This window comes from Polypterus senegalus, chromosome 1 (assembly GCF_016835505.1).
Source record: "Polypterus senegalus isolate Bchr_013 chromosome 1, ASM1683550v1, whole genome shotgun sequence".
Lineage (NCBI taxonomy): Eukaryota > Metazoa > Chordata > Cladistia > Polypteriformes > Polypteridae > Polypterus > Polypterus senegalus.
This window is the reverse complement of record NC_053154.1, coordinates 39,631,908-39,649,832: the sequence shown is the minus strand read 5'-3', so window position 1 is coordinate 39,649,832 and position 17,925 is coordinate 39,631,908. Positions and strand designations below refer to the sequence as shown.

Here is a 17,925-nt window from a genome sequence, read left to right as displayed (position 1 = left end):
ATTTTCCTGATATATATCCTGAATCTGCAAAATTAATACAAATTATAATTATTAGGCAGATGCGACCTTATAAATATGAATAATAGTTATAAGCTGTCTTCATATTATTTGCAACTCAGGACATCTGTGAATTTGTCAGCACATGATGGCAAGTTTTCAAAGGTGCTTGAGTATTTAGTCATTCCATAAAAGAATATCAAACCTTCCCCAACAATAAGTCCTGGGTAACTCCTAAGTTAAAGGAATATGTAAAAATGTCTCTCTAATGGTTGACTAGAAAAATGTGGAGAAGATTAATTACAGTACTAAGGAATGTATTTTAGTCTATAAGAAAGAAATGTTAAATGTTTTTACATTTTTAATAATGATGCAAAAAGGCCAAGAACAGATTACCATCAATCAATAGTTATAATCTCAAGCAACACTGTGTTTGTTTTGAACACTTAAAGCAGTAATTCAGTGGAGAATAATTGTTATTAAAATAAGTATTAATTTTAATATACTTAAATGTGTGCTAAAATTCTGGCAGCTACATTTAGGTTTCAAGGATAGGTACATTCACTAGCGAGCAGAATGTTAACATGCAGTTTTCATAATAGGTATTACGCCATCCTTTTTCCAGATTGTACAGTATAAAAATAATTTATTCTCTGTAACGATTAAACATTCTTGTTAATTGACCATCCCAAAAAGAACCAATTCTTATTGGTGGCTTCTAGATAAGGCAGTCTAATGACATGTAGTTGAGAACATTTTATTACCAGTTTATTACTTTTTGTAATAAAAATATTACATTACAGATTTAGTGTCGTCATTATTTGGCAAATAAAAATTTTACCATGGGCAACAGAATATGTTAGGCTATGTTACATTCCCTATCTCTCTTCATTCCTTAACTTGCTTAATTCAATACAGGGTCACAGGGGGGTGATGCCTACCCCAGAAGCACTGGGTACAAGGCAGGAAAGAACGCCGGACAGGGAGGCAGTCAGTCATAGGGCCTGCATTTACAGTTGACCCAATTTAGAATCATCAGTTAACCTAAGCTTCATGTTTTTGGGAAGTGGATTGAAAACTGAAGTACCTGGAGGAAAGCCCATATAGAAATGGGAAAGATGTGCAAATTCCACCTGAACAAAGTCCAGGCACAGGGTTTAAACCCAGGATGCTAAAATTGTGTGGCATTATCATTACCTTTTGTGTCACAGTGCTGCTCCATATATTGTTTACATGTGCATCTTAGAACATCTGATTCAGTGAGTTGCTCAAAGTCACATGTGAAATGAGTGGTGGAGAGAACATATTCAGTAGACTGTGATCCACCTTGGTTATTAAGGAAACAAAGTTTGTGATCACTGGTCTATGAGTGCTTATTTTAAAAAGTTAAACCTGTTTGGTTTAATAAACAATTACTATTTTTGTCTTTACACAGACCAACTGGTTTAATTTTACTATAACATATTTAATGTATCATTGATAATAATTGTACTTAATCCACCATAACTCTTGCCTGTTTTATAACTGCTATTGTCCTTCACCTGTCATTAAAACAAACTATCATACCAATTTATCACTGTATAGCATGGAGTCTTTTTCATTGAATTAGTTGTTGGATGTGTAACTTGGCTGACCTTGCCTGTTGTATTAGCTATCCTGTTATTCTTATACTCCACATTCTCACCACTATACATATCCTTATTCATAATCTTATTCATCCTACACACTTACTATCTTATTAAAAGTGTCACTGAAATTCCTCCTAACTCATCCATTGCTTTTCTACTAGCACTTATCTATTTCTATTTTCCTGACAGGGCTGGAGCTCTGTGACCCAGCACGTAGACTTATGGGGACTATGATAGCAGGACTTTTCACTATTTCTGGACAGTTTTTGTTACTGGGCGTAGCTCTTGGATGTCAATCGTGGAGGGGACTGCAAGGAGCTATTGTGGCACCACTGGCACTGTTTCTTAGCTATGGGTATGTGAGTATAACATTATTTTCTAATTTGAAAGCATTTGTATTGGATTTTTTTCAAAATTACTCTTTATAATTTAGGTTTAAATCAGCCCATATATAGCAAGTATTGACATTTCCACATATTTCACATGCATATAGCTGAGTGAACTGATTTTTGTTTTAATAGTTTTGATTTTGGTATTTATAGTTCTACTGCTCTTATAATGTTAACATCACATACTGTAAGAGTAATGCATACTACACATTGTTTTGCAGGCTTCCAGGTGTTTTCCCAGAGTCACCACGTTGGCTGCTGGTGTCTGGTTGGCCACAGAAAGCCAAAGAAATTCTTCAGTCATTTTCTGATAGTAGAGATGAGGAATTGTTCCGAGGTAAGTTATAAAATTAACATACACTGGCAAATCTGATATAATCAATCATATTAGAAAAAAAGTACAATTGCAGTATTTAATACTATGTATAAAAATATTCTTTAATAGTAATACTGAATTTGACTTACAATAGAAATACTTTATGTTTATTGAAAAAAAATGCATTTAAACATGGACACTGTGATATACCTCACTCAAATCTGTGCAGATTCTTAAAAAGTGTATTTGACTGAGAGATTTATTGTTATGATGTACAGCACATTAAGTGTGAGTTAAGTTCTTGGATGAAGCTTTTGATTTACTAATCACTGTACTTCCCCATCTCCAGAATGAGTCAAGGCAGGCACAGTCCACTGAGTAAAGACCCAGAACACATGCTAGAGACGTTATTCATTCTCTCTCTCTCTCTCTCTCTCTCTCTCTCTCTCTCTCTCTCTCTCTCTATATCTATATCTATATATATATATATATATATATATATATAGTATACAAGTATACTGTGACTTACATATATTAACAAGACAAACCTATAGGTTTGCATGTTAAGTCGTATCTTTCATCTATTTCACATAACTCCTTAACTTTGTTCCTTCATGTTGTTTAGTTTTTAATTTATTCTTATATTCTGTGTAAAAACAGTAATATGTTCAAAGAGTTACCATTTTTTTTAACTTCCATTTTAGAACTAGACTCAGTGACCTTGTTTGAATCATCAGTGGCATCCTGGGAAGTTGCTGCTAACAAACTGCTACACTGTCGGAACATCTGGAGAAACATCTGTATTCTAGGTTTCACTTCGTAAGGAAAAACTGAGTCTGTTGTAACTGTGAATTGTTTAAAGCTATGTATTGAGAGGTGCAGTTCATTTTAGAATGCTCTGCATGTGTGTACATGATATACTGAGTCAACACTTTGGTTCAGTTTGATAGAAGCAATGTGGGATTTGGTAAGGATTTCTGGGCATATGCAAGAAATTTAAATATTAGGAAATACAAAATATGGAATACTTAATTTTGTGAAAACATTACAACTGGTGGTAAAGTGAAATATATAGTAAAGAAAAGTGATATTGTTAATGAAATATACCAGTATTAAAAGTAACAACAAAAGATCTTAAATGAAAATCTCAAAAAACTAACATAATATCGAACAAGCTCACCGCTCAAATTTACTCTGAATATAAAACTGATAAAAGAAAAAAAGTTCTAGTGCTCTCATCGTTCCCTTGCTTTTGTGCGCGATGCGCTGGAAAAATAGACAAAATTATGTCTCTGGAAATAATTAATGTTGATGGAGCACAAATGCCTCACCGCTTAGTAAATATCAGGGGAGATGGTGCTTGCTTATTCTCATCTATAGCTTATTTAGTGCATGAAACTCCGTCTTTAGCGGTACAGATTCAGGCTGACATTGTACGACTTTGGACAGGCACTTGAGGGGATAAAAAAAAACTTAGGTTTTCGGGAGATGTTATGAATGGGCACTTTGATGTTCTCATTCTCTGCACTTACATGCCTGATGTACACATGGAGCACACAAAAATTGAGGATAAAAGTCGGTCGCCTTAAAAGGCGAGTGTGCCTAGTAATATGATATTTGTAACGTCTAATATGTCTTATTTTCTCTTATTTTGTCTAATATATTGGGTAATGCGACTGTAATGGTGACTAAAGGGTGTTATTTCATGTCTAGAGGGCTCTAATAATGTTAAAAAACGTATTTAGAAGGTCGTAAACAGGTTTTCTATACTCTAACTGCGAAAATATTTGATTTATAAATAAAGAATCCTACTTCGCGAAAATTCATTTATCACGGTAGAGTCTGGAACAGATTAACCGTGATAAACGAGGGTTCACTGTAAAGTATACTTATATTAGCAAGACATACATTTCAAAGTTTATTACAGAATTCCCAATTCATTGAAATATATATATTAATCTTGTTGTGTCATGTTATGGGAATAAAGCAGTTTTACTAGATTGTTTAAGGACTTATAAAAGTATAAGTTTGGTATTTTTTTAAAATCTGAAGTTATTTCTTCACAATCATGGTGCATGTTAATCTGCTATATGAAATAGTGTTCTAAAGTGAAATTGTGTTACAAATTTTTAAACATATTGTACTTGTGCCCATTCTTATAAGATAAAATGGGTTTCAAGGGTTATAAATCAAATGTGAAAACAAGAGCAAAAAAGTAACAGAGTACATCTACTATGAAGTGGCAAGGTTTTGAAAGAAGGTTTTTTTTAAGGTTTTGAAAGAAGGTTTTTTTTAAGAAAACATGTCTTCCCTGTTTCATGTTTGTAAAACAAAAGGAGGTAATACATTCTAGAGATTCTTGGTGCTGTTTTTCTTGCTGTCTTGGAAAAAAAAATTACTTTAATTTTTGGCCTTGTGTCCATTTAAAATGTGACGAATGGGCATAGTACTTTTACTTTCTCATAGCATAGAAATCGCAAAAAAAGTGACCTTGAGATTTTAAGGAATCTTCACTTTTCATGTGCTCCTGAATACGTTTTGACCTTTTTGCTATTAGGTCTGTGTGTGTGTCTGTAGGGAAACATGATAACTTGAGAACACTTTGAGTTAGATAAATTACATTTGGCATATGGGTATTATATCAAAATGTTAGTTTTCTATCAACCTTTGGGCAACATACGTCAACCGGAAGTGGTACTTTACCTGAACACATTTTAAAAATTTTCAGATAAACTGGTACATAGTTTAAATAAACAATTCATTGAAATTTTGTATAGTAGTTTTTCATGTGAAATTGTATTATCTTCTTATTTCGGCTGCTCCCATTAGGGGTTGCCACAGCTGATCATCTTCTTCCATATCTTTCTGTCCTCTGCATCTTGTTCTGTTACACCCACCACCTGCATTTCCTCTCTCACCACATCCATAAACCTTCGCTTAGGCTTTCCTCTTTTCCTCTTCCCTGGCAGCTCTATCCTTAACATCCTTTTCCCAATATACCCAGCATCTCTCCTCTGCACATGTCCAAACCAATGCAATCTCCCCTCTCTGACTTTGTCTCCCAACCGTCCAACTTGAGCTGACCCTCTAATGTACTCATTGCATTATAAGAAGAGAAAAATAATTAAAATTTTATATTATCATTAGTTAGGGTAAGAAACACATAGATATACAATTTCACTGTAATCGGATAACCAGAATTGATATCTTAACAGGTATCAGCACCATTACATACACATTACTACCATTATATAAATATAAGTTAAATTTTGTATTATCATTATTTATCGTTAGATATAAAATTTGACCTTAATCAGATGACTGGAAGTGGTATATTACTGACCACAAAAAACAGTCGGATTTGAAATTTCAGTTTGATTGGATTACTGGAAGTAGTTTTTTGCCATATAAACTTGCATTATAAACAAAGATAAGTGATTGAAATTTAGTAAGAAACACACAGATATGAAGTTTCATTATAAACGGACAACCGTAAGTGGTATCTACTTTACCTGAACAGGTATAAAGAAAGTTGAGTGGAGAACAATTCATATTTTTTTATGCTTTAATTGTGGTGCTTTACAAAAAACTGGCAAATTGGCACTCATCAATGCCCTTAATAACTATTACTATAGTTAGTATAGAGAAGTATACCTCCGACACTTGTTATGGATATATCTGGTATCATAAAAATGTATTGCCTTGTGGGATTGACGTTTTTATGGGCATCAAATTTGGGTCTTATTTTTTTTGTTAACCCAGAACTAGAGATTTTCTAGAATTTACTCCATTACTTTGATTGACTGACATTTCAATATGCTTTCTTGACAGTTGATTCTGTGATATTGTTGAACCAGGTTTATCTGTTAAACAAATTATCATATTTCAACATTTAGGTACTTGTTACTGTCTTTCTTAAGGCAAATTGTGTTCCGCAATTGTTTTGAGCTGTGTTTTTTTTTTTTATTTAAATTTTTGCTCATTTTGGTTTTGTGCTTAAAATACAGTACAGTAAATTTACATACTGTACCTTTCGGATTTGAGCTACACATTTACTTCTTTGTCCTTATGTTTAATTCCACAAATTGTATTTCATATATGTTTTGATTGTTCATCAATTTTGTACTGTTTGTGAATTTATTGACATTTTTTTTTATTTTCTGTATTTTTTTTTGATTTGCTGAACTTTTTTTTATTACCTACATTTAATTTTGTATTTGAAAAAGAGAATTTAAAAAGGAAACCGCATCACATAGGCAGCTGTTTTACACTCTGAGTTTTCATATAAACAGAATGAAAGAGTTAGACAGGGCTAGAATAATATATAATTTTGGGAATATCTCATTATTCATCATACTGTATTTAGTTGACAGTTTACTAACTACATTGCAAGGAAATGACATGTTACTAACACAAAATAACACCGCAATTCAATCAATCAATCAATCAACATTTATTTATATAGCACATATTCATACAAAAAAAAATGTAGCTCAAAGTGCTTTACAAAATGAATAGAGTAATAGAAGACACAATAAAAGATAAACATAAGTCAACATTAATTAACATAGAATAAGAGTAAGGTCCGATGGCCAGGGTGGACAGAAAAACAAAAAAAACTCCAAAAGCTGGAGAAAAAAATAAAATCTGTAGGGGTTCCAGACCAAGAGACTGCCCAGTCCCCTCTGGGCATTCTACCTAACATAAATCATCATATTTTCATGGAAGGACCTGATGATGATGGTCACGTAGACTTCTGGCTTTCAGTCCATCATTGTTGGAGCATCATGATGCTTTGAGTAGGTGGTGGCGCAGGCCGCCACCACAAAGAAACTGGAAAAAGAAACAGAAGAGAGAGTAGGGGTCAGTACGGATTTTAGAGCCACCATGAATAGTTATTATGAAGAATTGAACATACAGAGTATCAGTATTAAGTTAAAGTGAAGTTATAAAAAGGCCATGTTAAAGTAATGTGTTTTCAGCAGTATTTTAAACTGCTCTACTGTATTTGCCTGGCGAATTCCTGTTGGCAGGCTATTCCAGATTTTAGGTGCATAACAGCAAAAGGCCGCCTCACCACTTCTTTTAAGTTTAGCTTTTGGAATTATAAGGAGACACTCATTTGAAGATCTAAGGTTACGATTTGGAATATAACGTGTCAGGCATTTCGATATATAAGATGGAGCGAGATTATTTAAGGCTTTATAAACCATAAGCAGTATTTTAAAGTCAATCCTGAATGACACAGGCAACCAGTGTAGTGACATCAAAACTGGAGAAATGTGTTCGGATTTTCTTTTCCCAGTTAGGATTCTAGGATTTTCTTTTCCCAGTTAGGATTCTAAATTGGAAATGTATCTAATCAGGTAAAAGAACTATCAAATAAACTTGAAATTTGAATAGGTACATGTTTTGTTTCACAAGTTAACATATTCATACAATTATTATATAATCTCTATGTACATGGAAAAAATTGAGTGGAAAACACTCCACATATTTTTTAAAATTTGTTAAGAAAAAATTTCACTTTAGAACACAGTTTAATATGGAAATTTAATTCTATGGTTGTGAAGAACTAACATGAATTTGAAAAATACACTAGTTATCTTTTTAATTTTACCAATACATCTTCTATATTGTCTGCATAGATTTTCTAAATGATAAGAAACATTTGCATATTGAGACAAAACAGTAGTGTTATAGAGTAATTATTATCCAAAGTGAATGAATTTGTAACAAGCTTATACTGAAATATTATGTGATTACAGCTTCATCTCTCATGGCATTCATCACTGCTATGGTACATTTCGAAGAGATGTTCGAGGTTCCCAGACTGGTTTTTACTCTTCATATCTTCTTTCTGCTGGCATGGGAGGACTGGCTTGCCTTTTTCTGTGTTTAACTGTTGATAAATTTGGAAGAAGAGGCATTTTACTTCTCACCATGACCTTGACTGGCATTGCTTCACTGGTGTTGCTTGGGCTCATTGAATGTAAGTTTACTATCAGATTTATTGTGTGTATGGCGGATTCTTTATTTTGATTAAACTTTAAATGTGTGCCTAGTTAGGCAAACTCCTGGGTAATATGCTCACAGGACAGAAAGCCACTAAGGAGTAAATCTGCATGGACAGGATTTGAGGAAAGCAGAGATACATGGTATTGAGAAGGTAGTGTTAAATGGTAGCTAAGATGTCTATCTGTCAAACAGTACAAACTGAGAATCTCACCATTTTACATGCAAAGTAAAATCAGAAATAGTGGAAATTACTTTATTGAAAAGTATAAAGAATACAATACAAAAATTTCCTGATAGCTTTGGCCTGTAGTCTACACAATCTACACCTTTGCAGTAGCTACAAAAAGTATTTGCTAACCCTTCCATACAAACACTATTGCCTTAACACCGCACTGCCAAATAATAAACATATCCAATATTCTGTAAAGTAATATAGTAGAGAAACACTGCAGAGGAAAACCTGTTACTGTCTCCAAAGGACTTGTGAGTTAGAAGAAGATTAAGCTGCCAGTAGGATGGTGTCTTATGGCGCAAGCCATAGTAGAGCAGAAGCAAAACATAATTGTTCTTGGAGTTGTCTATTCAAACCCTATACATCAGCAGTGTCCTTCTTAACCAATGATGAATTCCGACTTGTGCCTGATATTAACCAGGATAGACCAGGTGATCCAGAATTGGATTAAGTGGTTTTAAAACTTGATAAATACAGTAGGTGAATACAAGATTATTTTGTTATTGTTATTGTAAGTTACATACATTTCTTTCATTGATAATGTCTTAAAGATCCTTGTTAAATGTATTATGTATTCATATTGTTACACAATGAATTAAAAAATTACATGAGGAATATGGATATGCTTGTTCCAAAGTGGTTTGTACGCAAATTATTTCTGAATCAAATGATGTAAAGATGGGTGCCAGATCTACTTAAGATGAACCATTTGACAAACTACATCATTAACTACAGAAATATAAAACTCTGGCTTAATCTGCAGTATCCAGAGAGTGTGGGTGAGTTAAAAAGTACGTAATGCTGACATGTGACATGCAAGGATAGATTGATTTTCCAAAAAAACATTAAACATGGATTTCTAAAATCTGTATAAATTGTTTGGACAAATTATTACAAAACTTGTTTAATAGTCAGATGTAGTTTATTCAAATTGTTAAATTGCATTTTACTGGCCTTTTTTTTGGCAAGTGTACAAAAGTGTTTTTAGTTTAACAATACAACCATCTTTTATGCAGAAAAATGAGAACCTATAATAATAATGTAGTAATAAACAGATTAAAAACCAGTAAGTCTGAAAAAAGCTAACCAGTAAAAAATGCTGGCATACAATTGGAATTTGGATTTTTTTAGTTAGACTACCTGCAAGATATTTGCTAAACACCAAAAAAGTTGCAAGTGTTTCTCAGTGGACTTTTTGATAGTTTGGTGCTATGCTCAAGGTTGGTTTCTTTCTTGTGGTTGAAATAAGCTTCTGGGCCCCCATGACCTTTAAATAGTGTAAAGATTTAAAAAGAAAGTTAGAAAATGTACTCATGGCTTAGTATTCAGGTGCATTCATTGTCGCCCTCAATGGACTGAGTTCAGTATGTAGATTCCATCTCAACCTATTTCTGGGTGGCGGGGGCTTAAGTCTATATCACCAGGATTGGGTAATAGGCTGAAAACAGGCCTGGACAGGACTCTAATCCATCACAAAGACCACTCTCACATGCATATAAACATATCCACACACGCACAATATTCACGCACACTGACAATTGCCAATGGGTTCATTGCCAATGAATATAACCAAAAAACTTTTGTAATTAATTCTTTATTAATATTATTATTGTTTATTTCCTCTAGGCACAATGGCTTACACCCCATAGGGCACTTCATTCATATCTAGATAATACTTTGTTCTACTTGCATGCATTTTATACTTTTATGGTTAATAAGATCATTGAACTTACATGTTATGACTTAAAGCATCGGGAGGAGAAAGATGCATGCAGCCTAGGGGCCCTGATTTAACTGTATGGTCTAACATTGTGGGGAAAGTCATTGGAGGTCATTTCTTTGACTGTATTTGTATCACTTATAAGGAAAAATGAATTATTGTTACTTTACAGATGTACTTTACATTACCTGCAGGGACGGACTGTCCATAAGAGACTAACAGAATAACCTCAGGTGCAATTTCTTTCTGGGCTGTGCCATTGAGCTACAAGCTGTAAGAGCAAGTGAGAAAGTAAGCAACTGCAGGACTGTGAGAGAGAAACGCTACATCCTCTGTGTACCTGTCCAATTGTACTACAAGAAAACAAGAAAAATGCGTGAAAGGAGAGTAGAGATGAAAAATACTACTTTAAGTTAAAAAAACAAATACATGAGTCATACACCAGGAGCTGCAGCAGGGTTTCTTAGTGCATCTTCAGCAATAAATGTAATTAATGTAAAGTTGGTACATAGTCCTGAAGCACTGTGGGGATGGTTGACAACTTTCCTCAATACGTTTCCCTAACTGACTGCTGCAAATGCCAAAGTACATCAGTGTAATAATGACCTTTTATGTGAGCCTTTTGTAATCAATTGAGGCTACACGATCAACATCATTAAATATAGTATGGATGATTTTGCCACGACTGCCCTTGAATTTAGATTTCTTTGGTGTTAGAGAATCACTGTATTTCCATTGTTCTGTATAATGTTTAGACTCTGGTATATAACGATACATCAAAGTTTTGAAATACTTTTCTGAAGCACTTTTCAAGGTTCTTCTAGTTCACATTCATTAAGTCAAATTCTGGCTACAGTGTATATGTGGTGATGCTTTATTTCAGGGGTCAACATGACCCTTTTCATTTTTTAATTGGTTAAAATTTATTTCAGACTAGCAAAATAGCAAAAGTAGTGTGTTAAAGAAGTAATGAAAAAGAAAAGGAAACATTTTGAAAATAACGTAACATGATTGTCAATGTAATTGTTTTGTCACTGTTGTGAGTGATGAGTGTTGCTGTCATATATATATTTCTTCACCATAAAAATGTAAAGAGTAAATTCGCCTTACATTCCAACCAAAGATATTTGTGTCGACTAAATAGAACTTGAAAAGATATATTTTTTCAAATGTGATCGCGCAATTCAGATCGAGTTGACGCAAGACTACATTGAGCCCAGCGTGCTATTGTGGTTTCGCGTGCCTCAATAAGTCACCCTCCCCTCGCTCTTACTTTTTTACCGTTCATCTAATGATTACACTGAGTATGGTTTTAGCAAAACAATCATTGATGGCGAATAAAGTATCCATTATTCATAAAGCTTCAATTGGTGATCTGTCTTTCTTCATTAACCACATATTTTTTCATACGTCTCAAACCAAGGGGATGCGAGGGTAAAATGAATCGGGAAGCGCTGATATATATGTATGTGTGTGTATATATATATGTATGTATATATATATATATATATATATAGTGAAATAGTTTTACTGTGAAATAATGCAAAGAGTACGCGACATGTGTTTCGCCCTAATTTTGGGGGTCATCAGGCATACACACTCACTGCACCCCCACTCAGGAATCGAACCTCGGAGCTAGAGGTGAAGCCTCTTCCATTGCGCCATGGCGTGTGGTTTGTCTATTTGAGAGTATGTAGATCGGGTGTATATATATATATATATATATATATATATATATATATATATACCGCTACGCAACGGAGAAGTAGTGTGTTAAAGAAGTTATGAAAAAGAAAAGGGAACATTTTTGTAAAGATAACAGGTTTCATTCATCGATTCGTTTCTTACTGCATCAATAAACAGCTCGTCGTCTTCTTTATCTGAGACAGGACACACTGCATGCACGGGTTTTTTTTTTACACTGTCTTCTTTTAGCGGGACATTGACTTTTTCCACCGTGTGCTTTGTTTCCGCAGTAGCTGCACTTATGAATATGCTTGTATGTATCAGACGCTTCATATTTTTTTGCTGCCTTCTCAATTATGTAATTCGGTTTTTGTTCAGCACTCTTTGGAACTGTTGCTTTTTGTCTGTGCACTGCGTCAGTTCACCTGAGCCGCTCTGTGTACATGCATCGAAGTTTCCCAGCTGTGCTGGTGCCATCTCGTGCGATGTCCACGGCTGTATTTAATGTTAGGTAAGACCCGGCACTTAAAAGTTTCTCTCGCAGTTTCACTGAGTTTGTGCCAAACACCACCCTAACCATCTCATCTTCATCTGCATAAGCACAGTCCTTCACTCGTGAATATTTAGCGGCAGTGTTTCTATTGGATTGCCGCTGATGGACGGCTTATATGGGCATGCACTAAATTACGTGGAAGGCATAACTACACCTCCCACGGCCATCGAGCAGAAGTCTATTATAGTATATGGACGAAAAAATAGGTTCCAGTTATGACCATTACGCGTAGAATTTCAAAATGAAACCTGCCCAACTTTTGTAAGTAAGCTATAAGGAATGAGCCTGCCAAATTTCAGCCTTCTACCTACACGGGAAGTTGGAGAATTAGTGATGAGTGAGTGAGTGAGTCAGAGAGGGCTTTGCCTTTTATTAGTATAGATGACCTCTAACTAACCCCAATAGTGGTTGCTATCTCATGCACTTTTATTTTGTGTTATGAATTGCTCCACAGTGGCAACATTTTCTTCTGCCATCATTGCTAAAGGCTACCCAGACCTTGGGTTATCTTTGAGAGATGTCCAGCAATGATAGATTTCTCTAGCTAATCTTTGTACTCTGGCATATGAAGGGGATTTTACTTGATACATGTTTACTAGGCAAAAATGAATCCCTGAAAGTGTATTTGTTCTTTATTATTATAAATTAAATGATAGCACATTTGTGGCTCTCACCATACATGTTGACTTTATTCTGAAACATAAAAACATTAAACTATATGCCACAAATGCTAAAATACTTGTAATGTACATATTTCAGAACAGAGCAGCTAATCATTGGCCACTTACTAATAATTATCGCCGTAGTAAACCCCTTTCTATATCTGCTTAGTCTTTCTTATGTTGCATATTTCATATGGAAGTACTTAAATGTACACTTGTTTTGCAGATTTGAATGAAGTGGCAATCACCATCTTTTCTGTCCTGGGTCTCTTCTCTTCTTATGCAGCTGCAGCCTTGAGTGTGCTCTTTGCGGCAGAAGTCATTCCTACTATAGTTAGGTAAGAGTCTAAAATGCAGCAGAAGATGTGGTGTTGTTATGTGGTCAGTAAAGTCTAGAATGCTGTGGGAGGCCTTTATTTTTATATTCATTTTCTGTTACAGAGGAGTTGGCGTCGGACTGATCCTCTCACTTGGAGCAGTTGGGAGACTGACCTCCCCAATCATGGATCTGCATAACCAGTATGGCTATTTTCTGCATCATGTGGTCTACGCCTCTTTGGCCCTACTTTGTATTTTGTCCATCATGCTACTACCAGAAAGCAAGAGAAAGCCTTTGCCTGAAACACTACGGGATGGCGAGCTGTACCGTCGTCCTTCACTTCTCCGCAAAAGGAGAGACAATGTCCCTTTACTTTCCACTCCTAACCCTTCTATCTGAATATCTTTTAACAGAAAAAAAACACTAACAGGAGTTTTAAAAAATACACACTTACCAGTCAGGTAGCTTTTATCAGTAGCTCACCAATTAAATCTTCAGTGTCAGACTGATGCACCTGATAGAGGAATAAATGACTCTATGACCTCAGGCACAATATTGAAGCAATCCATTATTCTGTAAGCCTATGTTTAAGCTTCACAGCGCCTTTCATAGTGAGCACTATAAAAAAGCACTTTATGGAGTGATCGATAGTACAATATATTATAGGTACTTTGCTCTCCTGACTAAAAGACATACTTGACCTGGTTTAAGAAAATTAGTTGAGGGCAACAGTTTCATAGCCTCTTGATAAAACATACACTGAGTTGTGGCAATCTTGAGAAATGCAGACTCATGTATTAAGACAAACCATAAAGATTAATTTTCAGATAAAAAGGAAAGGGTGCCGAAAGCTTTTTTGGTCCTGCACCAAAAATAAAATGGACATGCAGCTGATTCTGAAAGAGAGTCTTGTATTTAATGTTTAAGTAAGACTAAAAAGTGCACAGCTGGCACATTGCTTTCATTGTATAAAAAATTATATAGCATATACTGGACATGGAGTTATCTGTTTGCATTATTGTTACCATTCTTGTAGAAAGAAAATAGAAAAATCAGTTGGTTTTAATTTTCAACTGAGCAATCTTAATTGAAACTGGCACTCTAGACTATCTGCAGGTACATTGGACGCAGATAAACAAAACATTGCATACTTCCAATTTACATCATGCTTATATTTTGGCACGTGATATCCACTTTAACATTCTTATAAAAGCAGCTGTCAACTAATAAGTATAATGTTCAGGCAGAAACCCCTCTCCAGCATGAAAATGAAAGTTAAAATAGAGAATGGCTATTTTCCTTGACGTTTTCTGGGAATTGTATATACTGTATTTAATTTAATGTGACAGCTTAGTTCCAGAGGTCCAGCAAGTTAATTGTGGGTTATAATCAACATAAAGGCACACGTTACATTACAACCACCACACCACACCTTCTTGTTATATTTTGGAGTATAAATACTTCAATCTGTCTTCACCTATCTACTAAATAAATAAGTGTTTAAGAGTTGAGACCCAGAAGTTGTGCACACACAGAAAACTGCTCAGCAGAAGGAAATCAAGTGACAGTTAAACTCTCTCTGAAAAATCAACATTTACATTTATTTACTTAGCAGATCCTTTTATCCAAAGCAACTTACCAAGGAGGTCAACATAAATGAATTAACATCAGTCTGGGGGACTGCTGGGAACATGTCTTATAGGACAAGGTTATACATTGATCATACATATACACATACATACATATATATGGGTGCTGAGCCCTTGACTACTCTGTAGGCAAGCATTAAGGATTTAAATGTAACATGTGCTACTACAGGAAGCCAATGAAATGAATTGGAAAGATCAGTGACATGTACTAGTTGAACACTGGACTGCTGCATTTTGAACCATCTGCAGTGGCTTGGTGACACATGATGGTATTCCTACCAGCAGAGAGTTGCAGTAGTCCAGAAGTGGCCAAAGCCTGAACCAGGAGTTGTTCTGCATATTCTGTCAGATATGGTCTGACTTTGCAGATACTGTATTGAGTGAATCTGCAAGACTGTGAGACTGTAGCAACATTGTCTTGAAGAATGTCTTGTCATCAATTATCCCTGGGTGATTGACCAGTTAACGGCCAGGCTGAACACAGATGGGGTGCTAAATAGATGGACAAGCTGGAATAACACAGAGGTGTTCCTTCCTCCAGGTTGCAATATCAGTGAGATATGCAGATATTGTTGCTGATATTATTTTGTCCTCTGGGGGGGAATAACAGTTACATCTGCACATCATCAAATAAATATATGTGCCTTTACTGGGTAGATTTAAGTTAACATTCTTTTTAATTTGTGTTAAGTCTATAGAATACTAGTTTTAAAGAAAAAGCTTCACATAATTGTTTTTTAAAAATTGTGGCTTCGTAGAGGGAGTTTCTAAATACATTGAGTGCATAAGAAATAGAAAATTCTTACCAGGAATCAATCGCATCTCTGGCAAATGTCACTACTCTCTTGTAAATACCAGAGCCATACACACAATACAGATGGATGGGTTTTAAACAATAAAAGTTTACGGCTGAAGCCAAGACTTGTTTTTGAAAAAAAAAAATGTTTACTAGGCCCTATGTTAGAAATATTTGTCAGCTTCAGCCCAGTAATTAGAGCCAAACTTTAGTGGGTCTCTACAGACATACTCGGTCTATACTTGGTGTGCTACTACCATACTGACAAAGACACATAGATAGTGCACGAGTCCATTCAGGCTTCATGCCTGTTTTAGTTCCAATCTATAAAAATACCCTCGTTGTTAATATTAAAAAACAAATGTTCTCAACAAGAAGACACAGAGCATGCAGTTGAGGTGCAGACAAATAGACCTTACATGTCTGAGGCAAAAAAAAGACTGACAAATGTACCAGAGACTTTGAAAATGTCTTTACAGACAAAACTTGCATCATGGCATTCTGATGCCTATAATATCTGCCAACAGTCAAGGAAAATTATTGAAAGACACCACAAATTATTGATCAAATGAAGGAGTCTACCAGCAGTTATGAATGAGCAATTTAAAGGAATCTTCATTATAACTGAAGTTAAACTGTAAAAGCCGAACAAAATTGTGATCACTCAAGGGTACAACTGACGTTTTCTCTTAACTTCATCGAAGGCTCCTTCCATAAGATGATCAGCTGTGAACCTAGAATCACATGCTTATGCGTCAAAAGAAAAAAACTGATGGCTTAAACTGGCCAGCCTTGATGTTCTTGGTTTGACCTGCTACTGACATTAAATTATTATTGGTGTGAATAAAGTCTTTGGGCTTTATTTTACTCTAGAAAAAGACAACAGCATAACTGGAAAATAATTTTATACATTTCTCTGTGTGAAATCCAAATTATGTAGTGATTTACAAATCATTTTTTTTATTTTGAGGCCCGCTTGCAGCTATGTTGTTGGTAAGTATTAACTGTATGGACCCTTTGACTGAAGTCCCAGCATAACCTGAAGTGCAGCATTTTTTACAACTTTATAACGCTGAGTTTTTTGCTTTTTGTAATAATGTGTTACATGAAGGCTACAAGTGCCTTGTTGTACTTTAATATCTGTAAATGTATTAAGGACTGGAAACATTGTAAAGCAAGTAAAACATCTTTGAAAATATTTTTGTATTCCCGACAGGCAGCACAACTTTCTCGTCAAAGCATTTCACTTTAAACCACAGGGTTAAGTCAATGAACATATTTATTGTGCAGCTGTAAACAATATACACGAAAGCAACTGTATTCTAATCTTCTAAGTCACTTTTCATAAGAACATCTATCAAATATACAATATAACAATAACTGTGTAAAATTCTGGCTTGTATGCAGAATAACTGGAATTTATACTTTTACATTGAACTGAGAGATTGTGTGCTAATATTGTCTCTATACAGCCATAATAATGATAATGACATGAGAAATATAAATGTGGTATACTAGATTAATAAAATGTTCTAAGGCAAGAATACAAAGTTTTTAAAAAAAGCTATAAAACAAGAAACCTGCTGTAGCTTTGGGGTGACCTTGTGTCCCTGTCTATCTGATGGGGAGGATCATCACTGTGTTTTTCTCTTAAATATCACTTCCACTTTGTTTTCTTCTGTCTGTCTTTTACTTCACTGCCATTGTCCCATCAACAGTAAGCCTTGGCATTTTTCCAACATAGCCTAGAAAAATGGAAGTAACTTCCAGGGTGAAGAAACATCCCTGTATGGGCCTATACCACCATCTACTGGCATTTTAGGCAACTCCTGGGCAGCCTTCAGTGAAGTTGATCTACTCAGCTGAACTTCTTATAAATAGATGAAAGGAAGCATTAAGAAATACAGTATTTTGCAAGGCTTTAACATATACTGTATATGTTCTCATTACTTTTAACACA

General features: G+C 34.9%; 1 protein-coding gene across 2 annotated transcripts in view; it reads left to right on the top strand.

Moving 5' to 3' along the window:
- slc22a17 (solute carrier family 22 member 17) overlaps nucleotides 1-17,501 on the top strand; it is a 35,268-nt gene extending 17,767 nt beyond the window's left edge. For both annotated transcript variants that reach the window (XM_039747372.1, XM_039747365.1), the window contains exons 5-10: nucleotides 1,815-1,980; nucleotides 2,236-2,351; nucleotides 3,035-3,149; nucleotides 8,099-8,322; nucleotides 13,428-13,539; nucleotides 13,643-17,501. In XM_039747372.1, coding sequence (XP_039603306.1) covers nucleotides 1,815-1,980; nucleotides 2,236-2,351; nucleotides 3,035-3,149; nucleotides 8,099-8,322; nucleotides 13,428-13,539; nucleotides 13,643-13,919 — 1,010 coding nt within the window. In that variant the 3' untranslated portion in view covers nucleotides 13,920-17,501. The remainder of the gene's footprint in view (nucleotides 1-1,814; nucleotides 1,981-2,235; nucleotides 2,352-3,034; nucleotides 3,150-8,098; nucleotides 8,323-13,427; nucleotides 13,540-13,642) is intronic.
- Nucleotides 17,502-17,925: the final 424 nt, after the last annotated feature.